The sequence below is a fragment of the Homarus americanus genome, unplaced genomic scaffold (genome assembly GCF_018991925.1).
Source record: "Homarus americanus isolate GMGI-L3 unplaced genomic scaffold, GMGI_Hamer_2.0 scaffold4854, whole genome shotgun sequence".
In the NCBI taxonomy this organism is placed as follows: Eukaryota; Metazoa; Arthropoda; class Malacostraca; order Decapoda; family Nephropidae; genus Homarus; species Homarus americanus.
The window spans coordinates 247,489-264,817 of record NW_024728299.1 but is presented as its reverse complement, the minus strand read 5'-3'; the positions used below and the strand labels follow the sequence as shown (position 1 = coordinate 264,817).

Sequence of the window (17,329 nt, the reverse complement as noted above, 5' to 3'; positions counted from 1 at the left end):
AATCAAGACTGTATGCATATGAAAACCTGTGACTTAACAACTTCTTCCTCTATGGAAAAATACCACAAATAAAACAGCATTATCAAAGTAAAATGATAGCATAATTCTTCCCGTTCACCATCTCAAAATTTACCCTTGTATGTTTCACTCACCTTGGATATCTGGGATGTGACGCATATATTGATCAGTCTCAGAGCAGAAAATAGTAAATGCCAACCTCTTGAGCAGACCAGCGCGTGTCTCATATTCTGACTCTTTACTTGAGAAGAGACTCAGTGAACCTCCCTGGGACATGGAGACTCGACCTAGATGTAAAAACATTACTACCATAAGTGGAATGGTTTGGCTCATCAATTACAGTACAGTACAGTACAGGGCACTACTGCTGCTATGTGAGACTTTTTCTGAGGGGTCTACTTTAAACAAAAAATTAACATCACTAAACATGAGCAGTAATTACTGCTATGTATTTCTAGTCCAAACTTAGACATGTAAAAATGAAATTCAAATAAAATACTGTACCTGTATATTCATTTGTCTGCATAGTTAAATACAAAACAATTGAAATAGACGTTTGCACAGTAAACATCAAAAGTTGTAGATTTATAGGGAGCTGTAGGTGAACCAGACTGTTACTGCAGCATGACACAATAGCTGCTGCTCAATGTGTCAAGCAAAGTGGGGGGAGGGGGGTCAGAATATTTGCTGAATTTTGGCCTTTACTCCCAGAAGACTTTAAGAGTTATATCTTGGCATGATGAATTCACAAACACACTATTGCAGCACAGTCACAATACAGTTTGTAGTTGTACAGTATACTAGTCACAACAGATAATCACAGGAGAGTTACTATGTGGCCCCATTACAGACCAGCTAACACCTATATAATGCTGTCAGCTGGGTCTGTATAATAATGTCCTTAGGAGCTCGTAACACTGCAATTGCACTACCAAATGTATAAGTTCTTTGGCATAATTATCATGAAAATTACTATATAAAAATGGAAGTCAGTATACAGTTCCAGCACAGTGCAGTTAACAATGAAGTAATGTTTAATTAGAATACACCACTAACAAATGTATGACTGTATAAAAACATCCTTACATGTCTGATAGTGCTATTGTATAAAAAATAAAAATAGATCTTTGATGCATTTATGAAGGGGATTAAAGTACTTTTAGTTTTGCTACCCACAAGACACTGCACATTAGGAGAGTTATGGTTGGAAGTGTCGCACATACAAAGCTGACTGTGCTGTAAAACTTCACTTAACCATAATAACAGTTTTGTTCCTTTCTCTTAAGCTACAAACTTACGACCTCCTAAAACTGCACCTTTGAGCAGTGACACCTTAAGAGATGTTTAAGTGTAATTCAAATAATCTCTAAGAAACTTCTTTTAACTAACAAGTTCAACATTAATCAACTATTTCCCGGTATTAATGGACAAATAATTCATCTATTACCATTACTCCAATCCAATTTTTGCATGGGGTAGATCAAAGGAGTACAAAAACTTTAAAGAAATGCAAAGAAAATAAACTATCAACTTACTCAACAATTCTTTAAATACACTCTTATCGTGTGTGCAGAGGTAGTCAACAATGGTGCGCCAGTATGTAAGAATGGAGGGCAGCATCATGAAAGCTTGTGTGTCCAGCAGAAGGTCCAGCACATCTCTACGCCAAGCTCGTACAGTATACTGATAACCAGAGAGTGATGAGAGGAGCTGGGAACATGCTGCAAAGGCTGCCATGTTATTACGCCTGAAAATCATATCAGATTGAATTAGTAACAATGGATGTGTGTTGCTGATGTGATGTTGTGTTGTACAGGTAAATCAGATTGAAATACTCTACAGTAATCTCTCACCAAGCACAAGGGTTAGGCACATTATAGAATCTTCCCATGGTTTGCAAAACTGTGGGTGGAAAGGGTTGGATCTAATAGGAAATAAAGGGTTTGGGTAAAAAAAATCCCTCAGACACACCTTAAGTCCTGTAATGTACAGCTCAAGGGGATCCAACATTTGTGCCCATACCAGTAAATGTTGAGGGTTCATTGTATTTTAAAACACTCTAGAATTATTTTACAAATAATATTGGGAACTAATAGTGACAAACAAATATCTAAATAAATAAAAACAAAATAAATTCAAGTTAACAGGGAAACATTATATACTGTACAGGGAAAACGCCTGGGCAACTCTCGTACAATACTGCAGTGCCCAGCCTTCGTTTCACTATGTATCTACCAAATACTGAGGCAGTCCTTATCTAAGTGTTTTTATATATGCATTTCTCAATGGCACTGAACTTTACATCTTAATTATAATTAATGAACCTATATCTAGTGACATTCTTAAATAAAACTTACGTATGATTGCGTAAGTATGGAACTACATGGGCCATGATGCTGGTGAGCAAAGGTACAACTTTATCCTTCTCCTCACTGACATATAAGACATCTAATAAAGGTGCTAGCAGCTCTGCGAGTACACTCAGGGCTGACACGCTGTAAGCCGATGGATCTAAAAATTAAAAATATTAATAATCTACTTTTTAAATTAATGTTTGTAGCTTGCATAAATGGTATTCACTAATGAAAAACAGTAATACAATTCATTATACATATGTATATACTGTACAGTATTTACACATATTCAACGTATAATACAGGCAGTCCTTATTATATGCCGCTTAGGTAATTCATCATTTAAAAAAAAATTAATAATCAAATTATAGGATATTTTTTTATCCTTTTCAGGTTAGTTTCTTCAATTATATGACAATTTCTGTAGTCCAATGTATGATAGTTCATTGTGCAATGTCTAATTCATTGATTGACCATTAAACCTTTTTACTGTATTAAATAATATTCAACTGAATTTAAATACAGACTGTTCTGTATTTTGTATGCAAATTATTTATAACATACTTACAAACTTAAAAGTAAAGCACATTATCCCAAAGCATTAAAAAATTCCAACAACTGTCATCAAACTTTTGTTAAAAGAAAAAACAATGCCAATTTAATATTATGATAATGAAATAAATATGTGCACAACAAGTTAGGACATCTCTCACCATTTATCCCTTCCTTCTTCTCCAAGTTCTCTGTCCTGACAGTCAAGTTTCGTCTTAACCAGGTGGTTGGTTCAAGACCTGATCCAGCAATGTTACTACAGGACTCAAGAAGTTTGCTTGACACTTCCTGTGAAAAGAAAAAGCACTATGAAAACAAACTGTACCCGTGTTAACTTCTACTCTTCTCCTACTTCTCAATGAAGTGGGTAGAAGTATCCCACACACATACTTTCTCACATCCTCAAATTGCTTAGTTAGTAAACAAAGTGAATACTGTACAAAAAAATCAATCATTATTTACCAAGATAAAACATAGTTGTAAGGAGGAAAACTCTGCTGAGTTGTCCAAAGCAACTTAAAATCCATAAACTCTAACCTGCAGTTCCTTGATGTCCTTCTTCTCTTGCAGTGGTGGAGCTCGCTGAACAAATTCATTGAGTGTTGCGAGCAAGACGAGTTGTGCTGGTGGAGACAAAGCTAATGTTCCCTCCTTAACCATGGTGAGCAATGACACCCAGCACTCACCCAGCTGGGAGCCGGGACACTGCTGAACATACACGTAGAATACCTGCAGCACACTTACTTCGAGGGGTAGAGTCTGTCAACAGATCAAATGTTAAATTAAATTTCACTTTGATATGAAAGAACTGAATAAAAAAAATATAGTTTATAAATAACTACCAGAAATAGCATAACTAATCAAATGAAATATTTTCCATATCTGTCAACCAAGAGTTTGGGACCAAGATGCTTCCTTAAAATGGATACAATCATGAACATGTGCCCAAAGATAAAAATAAGATGAAGCAAAAGAATGCTACAATTTTGTTTGAAATACAGATACCCTGTACATATACAGGTATCATAAATATCAATTAGCTACCCCTTCCAACATTAATGGACACTTTGTTCTATCCTGCAGGAGTGTTTCAAGAACTTTCATTAAAAGCATTCAGAAGGAAAGTACTGTACTTACTTCCTTTGCACCATCAACTATGGGAGGCTGTTTAACCACCTGCTTCACTGTTGCTACCAGAGTATGTAATGGCAGCACTCGCAGTAATGACATCATCTCTACCAGAGCCAGCTGTTGAGGACACCCACTCCACAGTAATCCACCAACTCCACTTTGTTTATTGTGAGTAGTGTTGTTGGTATTGTTACCTCTAATATTTAAGACTTCCATTGTAGCAATTCCAATTCCCTGTAAATATAACAACTACATTACTGAATGAAAACCAAATGAATTTCAAACATAGAAAAAACTCAATTGTGAGAAATGGACAAAAATCAACGAGTTAGCTGTTAAACATCAAGCAGAATATAAGCGGTGTCAAAAATTCAAAACATTAGTGGTGATAAAGTCCAGGAACTTATCAGTGGAAAATACAAGGGGAAATACAACACAGCACACTGGAGAAGAGGGAAGTCCTCATGGCTGGCAAACTTTACACAAAGCGAGAACAGTTACCAGGAAGTTTTTATTAAGTTTTTCACACAACCAGGTATTAAAACAAATTAACTTATTACTGTATTGAGTCTTGTGGTCTGTGGTGCACTAATTCCATTCTATTTTACTGAGAATGAAATATAGTAGATAAATGGAGAGATAGATTGAGGATAAAGTGAATGAAGAGAGAAATCAGAGTCCATGTGTGATCCATGTTAAGGCTCCGTATCTTTAACATGGATCACAGATAGAATGATCAACTCCTCACTAACAAGCAGTATGGATTTTTTATGGATAGAACCACTGGGCTCCAACTGCACTAAGTTCAAGATGCATAGACAGAGGTTCACACACAAGGAAGGAGGCAAGTTACAAGACATGAATTTCAAAAGAGCATTCAATAAGGTTCAGCATAGGTGTCTACTCAATAAGCTCAGCAGTTATGATATTACTGGAGTAAATCACCATTGGATTTCCTACATTTTGAATGATAGATAACAAGGAGTTAATTTAAACAGATTGTAGTCTGATAGAGTTGCTGTATTTATATGGCATTCTGCAAGGGAGTGTGTTACTGCCAACACTCTTTCACATAAATCAATAATTTACCTGACTTTGTGTCCTCTGCTGTACACCTCTTTGCTGAAAATACAAAGATGGTGCAACAGATTTAGTTTGATCAAAATAAGACCCGACTCCATCTAGACAATATCTGTAAATGGCTGGACATATGGATATTTAAATTTCATCCAAGATTATAACTAATGGAAGGAAAGGAGAAGAAAGACAAAGCTATTTACAATAACACCAAAAATGAGCAACTGAAGTTAAATGGGACAGAGTAAGAGAAGAATCTGGGAATTGTAGTTGAGAGCAAACTGACATTTGAAGACCATGTAAATAATAATCTGGTAAACCAAATACTGTATTGGGAATGCTAATAAAGATAATTGTCCTACCTGAATGAAGAAAATTTCAGACAATGGCAGAAAACCCTGCCATGGCCAGATTTAGAGTAAACCAAAAATTTCAGACAATGGCAGAAAACCCTGCCATGGCCAGATTTAGAGTAAACCAATGCCACACATGGCATCCTCACAAGTTGAAAGACATCCATACAATCAAGAATGTTCAGAAAAGGACAATGAAACTGTTACCCAAGCTGAAAACTTGAGTTACAAACACTGCCGGAGGAAGGTGAACATCCCATCAATGGCATATCACAGGATATATGAGGATATGACAGAAAACTTTAAAATGATGCTAGAAATGCATCATGATGAGGCATGTCTACCAAGATCACAAAATGGCAGTACCAGACATCATATTTCTAAGCTGTTCACAAGCTGAGACAAAACAACTTCTCAATGCACCATGTGGACATATGAAACTATTTACCTAAACTGATGGTTACAACTCTAAACATATTGATCATCAAAAAAAGACTAAACAAGTATTAGGCAAGTGAAGATGATGTCATGTTGGCTACAAACCCTCAGATACATGTTGTAAGGACATCAAGTTTTCATACAGAATAAGACAAAGTAAACAAAGTACAGTACTATAATTACATCAGAAAAAGATACGAGTGTCAAAAACCGATGTGACCCTATCAAACACCACAGGTTTCTTCTGGGTATCCAGTTTACTCCTATATTAACAATATACAATAGAGTTCACAACCAAGTAAATAGCACACCAACCACCCCAATGACTAGTAAGCTGATAAGTGGTGAAATGATAAGTTAAAAATTTTAATTTAAGGCATTCCTGGCTTGCCATTGAAGTTCTGTTGCTAAAAACTATGATGTTAATCATGATGATGTTTTTCAAAACCGAAAATCCCATAGACCTAATGTTATGAGTCGAGGTTACATGCAAGGGATGTTTTCAGGTCATGGGAAGTATGATTTCTGGTCACTTTTTCTCACCTAAATATTGCTGACTCTTTCAGAAAAGAAACAAAAACTTTATTAAATAAAGTAAATACTGTATAGTTAGTCATCATTTGTAGAAATGGTTCTGTTCGTGACAGCTCTTGTGAAGTGTGAAATCAATTTTCCCATAAGAAACAATTAAGGGGTGGGGGGGTGCATTCCTGGCCAGGAATTATAGGGGTACTTGGGCTGATTTTTCATATAAAAATAATTAAAAATCAAATTAAATAACATCACATACTGTACATATAAATACATAAGAAATACAATGAGAGGTGTGTGTGTTCTCCATATCATGGCCATTCATCCACTAACCAACCACCACCATGGTACACCCTGCATCATCTTGCCACCAACACCATCTAGCTACACCAAGTTTTATCACTTATGACATTACAACAACAAGCATGTAATAATCATAAAATGCATTAAATAATTATCTAAGTTGTGGTAATAAGTGTCTTACTGAAAGGTAATTCATCAGCTGTTCTTCCTTCACCAGGCTCATCTCATTTAATAATGCCTAATTTCACCTCTAAAATGACAGTCTTTTGCTATTTCTTGATACAAACACTGGCAGGTCATTTTATGACATGATGCACAATTTGGGGCAATTTCTAAAGAAACAATTGTATAATACTGTATGTAAAAACAACGAGAAAGTTCTGAATGATTCTCACGCAAAGTATAAAATTGTTCTTACTGGTACGTATCTTAAAATATGTAAAACATCTGTAGTCTTTAGCGTACCATCAACATTTCACTAAACATAAGCAATATATTCAGATAACTAACGCACATGCCTCTCACTACTACCGTAATGGGTTCGAGTCCCTAGTTTATATGAGAAGGGTGTTAGCTGGTGTGACACAACCAAACTTCACAGGTTTCTCCAGGTACTATACTCCAATTTCTTCCTATACTAATATATAATAGTTGAGTTAGTTCTATAAATTGTAGTACCAATGTTTTCTATGATAACTTGTACATGCACACAGGAGAGACTGTAAACATATTTAAAGGTCTCTATGTCTTTGATATTTTTACTGGAATTCCTGAGGGTCTTAGGTAACTTTTTTTTACTTTAAGTAGGATAAACAAAAAGTTCCCACACACTCCCAGCTTTGCACCAATTATTTTTTTAATATTAAGCTCTTAATTGTGTTAAAAAAAGTTCTCACACTGTCAAAATATTGTGGTAGTCATTTTTCCGCTTAACGATGTAAAAACTAATACCCTGTAATATCGTCTGGGAAGATGTTAAGTAAGGTTAGCCTGTATATGAATATACAGTAGTACAGAAAAAGAAATTTGTTTTCTTACCTGCCATACAACACTGACAGCTGCTAAAAGATGCGGGGTTTGGTGATGACAAATTGGAGACAATAGTTCTACTATCTGTTGTCTAACTCCTCGTCTACTGCCCAACATGAAGGCAGATTCCTGATCATCTCCTGTTGCAGCCCAGAGAGAAAGTAATGCAGAAATTATTCGAGGCAAGTGGCAGAGAAGAGTCTGGCGGGCACAAGCTGGTGGATCCAAGCCACTGCTGTCAACAGGTGCATCCATGATTTCCCCCACTGGTGAGAAGACGTGAAGAAGATTATACAAGATCTGGCCAGCAGTCTGACTTGTTGGGGAAACAGCTGAGGCTGTGAAAGATGAAGATCCAAATGCTGGTGACTGTGTTGGGTCCAGGAGACAGTAATGAACGGTGGTAGTGAGGGATTGCAACAGTGTCAGTGTGTAGTCTGGAGGGGCCTGTGGAGAGGGGGCACCTGGGAAGTAGTAATGGGCCATGCACTCCAACAGCTCACACACTAAGTATGTCACACGTAAGCTGTTGTTTGGCAGTGAAGGGCCCATATGTGGCAATGCAGCAGTAAATAAGTGTAACCATGATCCATGCAGGTGACGTAAATGGTGTTGTTTCAATGCAACAGTTAGTACCTCCATAAACATGGGTTGAGCTGGAATGGGTTGTCCTGGCTGGTACTTGGTAGCACTGAACCCTGAATATTTCATGCTAACACTAGGAGGATCACGGATTACGCCACTTTCAGCCCGATCAGTTGCCAGAGTGTCTTCTAATCGAATTAAAGCAAGAGTGAGATCAATAATCCGGGCCAGGTAGGTCTCTTGACGGGAAACGGAGCCCGAATGGCCAGAAGAACCACAATTGTACTCGAGCACCTCCTCTGTGAAGGTTCTTATTTCCTGGCTAAGAAAATGTTTTTGGTCTGAAGCAGCAGCTGTTCCAGTTGTGGTCATAGAATGCACTGTGGAAAGTAAGCAGTGCAACACACATTTCTGCACTTTGCATTTACTTAACAGGTCAGTGATATATGGAGTAAAACCCCTAGGCGAATCAGTCACCAAAGGCGACAAGTGGGTAAAGATAAGAATGAGAACTTCTGCTGATGTTACTTGGACCTCCTGGTTGTCATGTAGGTGTTCATCTCTCAATCTTAAATGTGGAAGGCAAGGGTAGTATGAGCGTAGGTAATAAAGGCACACTGTGATCACCACCTGCAGATACATGGTAGACCGAAACTGACTCACCATATCATTCACACTTCCACCATCAAAACCATCTCCAAAGACAGATCGACGATGTCTAGCCAATAATAATATCAACGGTGATGTTGACTGTAAGGTGTTAATGCTTGTTGATGCTAGGGCTAAGAGAGAATTTTTGGGCTGTGCTTCAATTATATTTCTGATTAATGTTAATCCATTTAAGCACTGTCCACTGTCAACAACTTGCATGTACAAAAGCATGTGAGAATGGAATGGATGTCTTGTCAATTCTGGAACAATGCCATCACTCATTACAGACTGAGATGTGGTGTCCTGATCACTAGACCCATCACTCTCAGGATACTTATAGTGGTCAGTTACTACAGCATCTATTATTTCTTCCAAAATACTTCTAACAATCTTGGTTGATGTCCACTGCTCTTCTAATTCTTCCTCTTGTTCATCAAACCCTATCGGTGATCCTTCTTTCCCGAAGTCCTCCTGTAGTACAGATGATGTTGATGATTTTTGATAGCTTCCATTTTGTATTCGAACTGCATTGGATAGATTTAATGGCTTGTTCATTTTTGCCAGATCTTCCATATCTATCCATGGATGTTGCATGAATGGGTTTACCATGAGAGAAATAGATGACTGCAATTGAGGCTGTTCATGACTAGATGGTAAATCAAATTCAGTAAAATTAGCATGGTGAGTAACTACCCTTTTGCTGTCTTTAGATATTGATGTGAAGGCCAGTATATGCTTGTCAGGTGCAGATATCTGCTTTCCTTTCACCTGAGGTTGTCTTCCTTCCTTGCTCACATGGTACATGACCTCTCCACCTTCAGAACTGATGGCATATATCTGGGATTCCTCTACCACACAGTTATTTCCTTGGCACTGTTGTGTTGGGGGTAACTTCTCAATGTTGACATGCTGAACACTAACTCTGCGAGTGTGAGGATGAAGCAATAACACCAAAATGGGATCCATTAACCGTGCAGTATCACTACGCTGCAAGGCGGTAGCAAGCCAGGCATGGGCAAGGCTACGCTCGGTGCCACTGTCTCCATGTAGACGCTCTACCATTAAAAACAAACACCTGAAAAAAATATCAATTACTATCCACATCCACCAGTATCACCATCACTGATCAACATTTTCTAACAAAGACAATCTATCTCTCTATATCTTGCACAAATTCTGCCATACATTATGGGCACTATGTACAACCATTACACATACCTAACAATTCTTTCGTGTATGCAACCCTCTCCCACAGCTGTCCCATCACCGGTTCAACTAACCTTCAACGATCCTGTTTCCAAACTTGAATTTATGGAACTGCTACCAGACTCTGAGTCACTTCTCCACAATCATTCTAGCCACAAGTACAGAGCACTAACCGTGTTCTTCAATTACTCCTTGGTAGCTTATCATCCACTCCATATTGCATTTCACATTCTCCTTAACGCCTTCACTACAGGATGCCACTTTTCATATTTTATTTGGTTAACATCACACGATTTTATTCGGCAGAGAAAGACCCCCATACACGAGGAATTTACCTCCCCTTACTATATGGTTGAAATGCATACAGTACTGTACTCTAGATGTTTAATTGCAATACTGTACTATAAACTAAATGGAGTTACAGTATTAGTGTGCAGTAAGGATGGGGTTCATCCACATCAAGTTCAAAAGTGGATGTGGATTAACTTCATGAACTTTCAATCCATTACAACAGACTAGTATCTATATTCATATGCTCTTATTTGTTTATGTCTATCTGTTTACTGTAATGGGCTGTTTGATATAAGGGCCCTTATTTTCTTACCATTTTAAATCTATCTTATTCTTATGTTTCTTTGAACATTCCTCTCTTATTCCATGTATACATTTCTCTTAGGCTTAGATCACTGTACCTATAAACATACACTTCAGCTTCTTTATGAGGTGGCTTACTGAAAATGAGACGAGTTAAATTTACCTATCAAATCCTGGACGTCTTCCTGATAATCCAGATGACAAAGTGCGGGACACCTGCCACAAGGTGATCCACTGCTGCATGGCTGTGCTGTCATACTCTGCACGTATACCCTCATGACTCCATACAACCCCAGTCTTTGAGGATATATGAAATAAAATTTTGAGAGATGAACTTTTCATTAGCCTTTACATCTGTTTATTGTAAATAAAATAATGAACTTCTACAGTATTTATTTCATCATTGTTCACCTGAATCATAAAAGAGCTTAATCTTATTTTTCAATGTCTCATAAACAAGATATTACATAATACTGATTCTATCCCATCTTGATCTAATCTTCACAATCATGAATGGGACATGCAGGGATTTAACCCAAAAGTGATGACCAACCTCTTCACGACTGCCTCACCACCACCGTCGGACCACAAGTTCTACTACCCAAGCTAACCTCACTGTACCAACCACAACCTGTGCCCGTATGTTTTAAATCCCCTTTATTTACATTTTATTAAAAATATAGACTATCTTTATGATATAAACACATTAGTTTTCACACTAACCATAGTCTGTTCACTCGAACCTTGAAATTGAGGCCTAGGTTCAGCTTGTAGCAAGGCAGCTACACGGGAAAAGTCACTACAATTCATTAGTACAGTACAGGTATTTAATCTACTGTATTTATATTATGATATTTTAAAGGCTATTAACTCTTCTGTTTCGATCTCTGATATTATCTGCACATGAGAAATCATGTGAAATGCTCTGGTAACATAAATATTTTGAAGAGAACACGAATTTGATGAACAAGTTCTGAAACAACTTCTACTCCCTGCGTGACGTCACGTAAGGTGATGAAGGATGTCACTGACATTTTAAATTTTTTTCTTGTTCTCTTCAAGCAATTTGTGTTACCAGAGTGTTTCACATGCTAATTTTTGCTTCCCCCAGAGCGGTAATTATCAAAATATCAAAATATAAATACAGTAGATTAACTACTAAAGAATTGTAGTGACTTTTACCATGTCCTTCTGCCAATCAATCAGCTGCCTTGTTACAAACAGACCCTAGGCCTCAGTTGCAAGATGTGAGTGAACAGACTATAGGTAGCTATGTATATACCACATTCAATATTGCAATACTACAACCTCAAAGAGATTAAAAATAGGTAAAAAATAATACAGTATATGTTTTGTTTTGTTTTAAGATTTCTTTACCTTTCTTCCGCCCATAGTTTCCCTTTCAGGATGGGGCCTACCATATGTTTCAGGATGGGGCCTACCATATGTTACAAGCTGCTCTCTGCAAGCTCTATAAGCCTCATGCTCCTGGGCCACTCCTCTGCCACTATCATCTATCCTCCAGCCTTTTTTATTTCTCATTTGGAAGTCACGGCAGATAATCTACTACATACAAAATCACTAAGTGATATGCCTACCTAAAATCAAAATCATTTTGAAACAAACCTTTTTTCTTGTATCAGTGACCAGAAGTGAACGAGTCAATGCAAGAAGAATTTGTCTCTCAACAATAGATATGGCTGACTGAGGTGGAGCAGATGTGAGGGTAGCACTGGGTCCATGAGGCAGTGTCAAGTTGTGCAACTGAAGGAGCAGTTCTGTGCTAGTTACATGGAACTGACTCATGCTAGGTTCAAGGTAAGTCCACAGTTGGCGTGCCATGTGCTGAAAGAAGATATTTGATATACAGTACAGTTCAAAATTATGCCTCCCACATCCCAAGATCCACATACAGTACAGGGTATACTGAAAGTTATCGCCACTCACTTATTAGTCAAACATTCATGTAGAAATTAATAATGTATGGCAGCTGAATTTGTTTCAAAGATATCTGATACACATGAAGTACACTAACCAACAAAACAAGTGAAAAAACAAAAAACATACCTGATATACAAATGTATGATACAACAATATGTGAGTGTGCGTTGGTAGAAGCAGTGGTGTGATGTTAACTGTGACTACACCAGCTTCACCACCTCCTTCAAGTGCTGATTCACACTGCCACACCGAGAGCTCAGACTGAGCCAACATGACAAGTTCCAAAAGAGTAGATATGGAAGCTAGAGAAAATTCTGGAGAGACTTGGCCTCCACAAACAACACATGCTAATAATCCAATAAGCCACTGTGGGATGCTGGCGCTTGGTCGAGTGAGCGTCAATCCTGGGGTTGTTGGAAGAGATGAGAGATCAACAAGGATGCTACAAGATACTTTGAAAACTCCAAGCTGTTCATCTGATTTGGGATTCAACTTAAGAACAGACATGAAATCAATAAATTCATCCTTGCTTTGCATATGAACAGGTGAATTTGAATGAGATAATTTTGAGGGAGTTGTTCTAGGTGATGTTAACGATGATGGGTTTCTGGTTGCTTGAGATCCTTTTGATCCATTTTTTGCTTCGCAACAGTGCAAACACTCTTTCAATAAATTCTTAAGTTCAGAGAGACTGTCTATACCCAACATATCAGACCTATATAACATATTTTGAAAGTCTATAATTGATGAATTATTTGATATTAACTTTTTTTTAATAAATTCAATGAAAAATTTTTCAAAGTTTTTCACATAACTATGAATGGGAGAGGAATTTTGATGGTTAGGACTCTGTGGAGCACTTTCATACTCATCCTCACTTGCTTCTTGGGAGATCTCTAAATGAGAGAGATCAGGATGATGAACACCTATACTATCCATTTTCTCTCTTCTGTCTGTGGATGCATCAAACTCCAATTTACTCTCAGTTTTATCAACCATATCTTCCACTTCATCGAGATCAAACAAATCAACTGTAGTGTTGAGTTTCATACTAAATACATCATCTTTTACAGACACATTTCCATCTTTTGCAGATTCTTCACTGTTTCCAATATCATTTTCAATTTCTGTTTCAGATTTTCTTGAGTCTTCAGATAACAATTTAGGTCCATTACATATAAATGAGGTTTCTGCTTCAATATCAGTTAAATTTTCATTGACAATACTAGTATTTTCTCCTGTTACAGAAGTATCCGTGCTATATTCATTATTTCTATTTTCCTCACTCAGACTCACATCTTCCTCATTTGCCTCAATACCAATTTGAACAATGCCAGATTCAGAAGGAGGGCTCTCCCGGGCAGAGGCTTCTGGGACAACTGTGGGTCGAGGTACAGTTGAAACTTGTGAAAGTGCATGGAGTTGCAACGAAGCAAAAGTACCAATACTAGCTCGTGACTCTGGCCGAGAAAGATTAGTCAAAGGAGGAAGAGTGACTGAAGGAATGAGTTTATGCAAAATAGCTTGACAAAGGGATAATCCTACTGAGAGCTCTTGGGCAGTCACAACTATGAGGTGTTCAGTCAGGAGGGCAGTTATAGAAGACAATACCTCTGGTAGTCTAGATGCTTGAGTCTGTTGTTGTGTGTCTAAAGGAAGTGATGTTAGCAAGTGTTGCAACAAAGTGCACAACTCACACACACTCATCTGTGAGCTTCCTACTGCTCCCACCAATGCAAAGCAACTACTAGCCTTATTGCTCTTCACTTCTTCCATATTGCTACCAGATGTTGCCTTAAGCAGACAGGCCTGACTCAGAAGGCCTGTGAGATGCATCCATGGATAGGAAGGTTGTAGAGCACTGAAGAGCAAGGTGGCAGTTTTTGTAATTTCATGAAACCCTCTGTTACCCTCTATGAGAGGTTTAGTGCCATCTGGAGACTGTGGCGGTATTGGCGGATTCTGCTTGTCTACTGTGCTCTGACGTCTACTGCTTGGTTCAGCTGGAGTCTCATTTGCAATTTGTAAAACTTGACAAGTGTGGTATAAGCATCTGAAAATAAAAAAGGTTGCCTTATTATTTTCAAATTCAGTTTTACTACTGTACATTAAAAAAAAATTAAGCAGGTACTCATATTATTACTATATTTTATATATAGATACAGTAAGTCCTCGACTTACGACGGGTTAGGGACCGACGACCAGGTCATAAGTCGAATTGGTCGTAAGTAGAAAATGCGAAAATAATATAGAAAATCTAAAATGGGGGTCTCTTTTCCTTCTCAGCACCACGAGAACTCTCACTTTTACGCTTGCCAGCCATTTTAAAGGGAAATACAAACAAAAATTTTGTCAGTACACAACGCGATCACTAACGCCAGGACTCGAAAATACGTAATTTGAAAAATATTTTGTACGACTGCGGCGGTCTTATGTCCGGGTGGTCGTAAGTCAAGTAGGTCGCAAGTTGAGGAGTACCTGTAGTGATAAAAATTGATGTACTGCTGAACATGTAACGATAGGTTGTGTAATGTGGCAGAGGTAAAGACAAAATAAAAAGAACATACACACACATTTTCCCTTCATTTTATGCCATCACTCCATTCTTACTAATGTAGTACATGTTTACAGGCAGACCCCGATTTATGAGAGGGTTACGATTCTGAAAACCTTTCATAAATTGAATTTTCATAAAGCAATGCACATTTTACTTATAAAACAAATTAAATGATACATCTGTTGATTTGTAGTCACATACTACATATATGTATGCCCATTTCAAAAGTACTTGTAAAGTATTATTTTTTTTAATGGGGATTAGCCCACCCAGGTACAGGTCACTGACCCAAATCAGGGACTGAAAAAAAAAAAAAAGATGAAGAGTGAGAAACAATATACAGTATATGTTGTGTTGTCAAAGTAAGAGACACAATTGAGACCCTGCAAATGTGTAAATGGGGCAGAAAGTCCGTCAGATCAGCAACCTGGGACTTTGTCACAATTTTTCTAATGCCATACGGCAGCAGGGCCTACCCTTAGACAACACATTATGCTTCCAATATCTTCCCAGGCAGTAGTACCTCCCTGTTTGATAGCTGCCTACTACCTACCAAGATGTACTAAGTCTTGGACTCAAGTACATGGAGAAAAATATTTATGTGTGCGTACTTGGCTCTTTCTTCACTACTGTACTTGTAATTATCTTCAAATACAGCTACCTATACTTGAACCTAATCATGGTACTGTACTACCTTTCCATAGTTATACTGTACTGTACTGTACTGTACTGTACTGTACAGTACAGTACAGTACAGTGCTCCAACTATCTGTCTGGTTTATCTTGCCACTTTATACAATCCATAACCAGCACATCCACAAATACACTCAATACAATAGAGACAGAAGGTTAACTTATGTAAAATCCTCCATCAATCAATGAATCATGACACATTCATCCAAACCTGTGACCATCTCAAATATGCACTAGGTCTTTCCCTGGTCCTGCTTCAAGTTACCATATTGAAAAGAATCTTCTTTCTTTGCATCACCCACTGCAAGCCTTTTCCCACTTTAATGCAATATCAATAGAATTTAAAGCAAACACAGATTTCCCTTCATTCACTATCATTTGTTTTTCTAACTGATGTAATACTGTACTATAATGGTATATATGCTAAAACTAAAAACATACAATAAATAAAATCAATATATTTTACCTTAGCAAATCCAAGAATATATCATCCAAAATATAAGGACCAATTTCTGGCTTATCTAACAGTGAGACTATAAGCCTGTAAGGCCGCAGGTCAGGAGGATTTATTCCTTGACTAGTCCTTAGGCATGCGATAATGCCTTCTACTAGCAAAGGTCTTGAGAAAGTTTCAAAATAGGCATTAATTTCTCCTCCATCTTCAGTGGTGGTATCACTCACGGCACTGTTAAGGCGCTTAACAACAGGGTGTTCTGATGACAACAGGGAAAGGTTGATTTCAGAACCCAGCAGCCATGCATACAGTCGTCTGGAAAAAATATATATTTATATTGTAAATTTCGAGTATCAGGAATCTGAAAATATTTGGAGTAGAGGGTTTTGGGAACAAATAAATACTATACCAAAATTTGATACAGTACTGTACATATTCCAAAAACCTATATACAATACATTTAACTGTGATCAGTAACTGGTGTGGGATGTGCACATGAATGCCACTACATACTGTATAGTAATACCTGTACATCATCAGGTTTGAAAATAAATCCACCTCATCATTCTCCTGTGCCTTTTATAAATTCTAAGTTTTTCTTTCATTATATATTATGCCATGAAGAACTTTCTCAAAGGAGTTGGATGTAGAAGTATTCAGAATGTAATAAATAAAAGGAATAGGAAAATTAAATAATAAACAGTACAGGTATATAAATGTACAAACAACTATGCTAACCTACCTATAGTCATTTTACATGATAAAATGGACCAAGACAATATTGTTAAAAGCTCCTGAATGAAGAATTTTCTGCTTACTATACATACAGCAAAATTACTACTGTTTTTGCACTCAAAAGAAT

The 17,329-nt window shown here is 37.4% G+C and overlaps 1 protein-coding gene across 5 annotated transcripts in view; it reads right to left on the bottom strand.

Moving 5' to 3' along the window:
• The window catches only part of LOC121866055 (protein dopey-1 homolog), a 42,273-nt gene that overhangs the window by 12,500 nt on the left and 12,444 nt on the right, over nucleotides 1-17,329 (bottom strand). For 4 of the 5 annotated variants that reach the window (XM_042365639.1, XM_042365635.1, XM_042365636.1 and 1 more), the window contains 12 exons: nucleotides 16,480-16,782; nucleotides 12,890-14,816; nucleotides 12,449-12,667; nucleotides 10,986-11,119; nucleotides 7,796-10,097; nucleotides 5,145-5,177; nucleotides 4,062-4,289; nucleotides 3,462-3,683; nucleotides 3,086-3,212; nucleotides 2,376-2,529; nucleotides 1,554-1,765; nucleotides 153-305 (listed from right to left, as the gene is read on the bottom strand). In XM_042365639.1, coding sequence (XP_042221573.1) covers nucleotides 153-305; nucleotides 1,554-1,765; nucleotides 2,376-2,529; nucleotides 3,086-3,212; nucleotides 3,462-3,683; nucleotides 4,062-4,289; nucleotides 5,145-5,177; nucleotides 7,796-10,097; nucleotides 10,986-11,119; nucleotides 12,449-12,667; nucleotides 12,890-14,816; nucleotides 16,480-16,782 — 6,014 coding nt within the window. The remainder of the gene's footprint in view (nucleotides 1-152; nucleotides 306-1,553; nucleotides 1,766-2,375; nucleotides 2,530-3,085; nucleotides 3,213-3,461; nucleotides 3,684-4,061; nucleotides 4,290-5,144; nucleotides 5,178-7,795; nucleotides 10,098-10,985; nucleotides 11,120-12,448; nucleotides 12,668-12,889; nucleotides 14,817-16,479; nucleotides 16,783-17,329) is intronic. The other variant, XM_042365637.1, reaches the window with a different exon arrangement.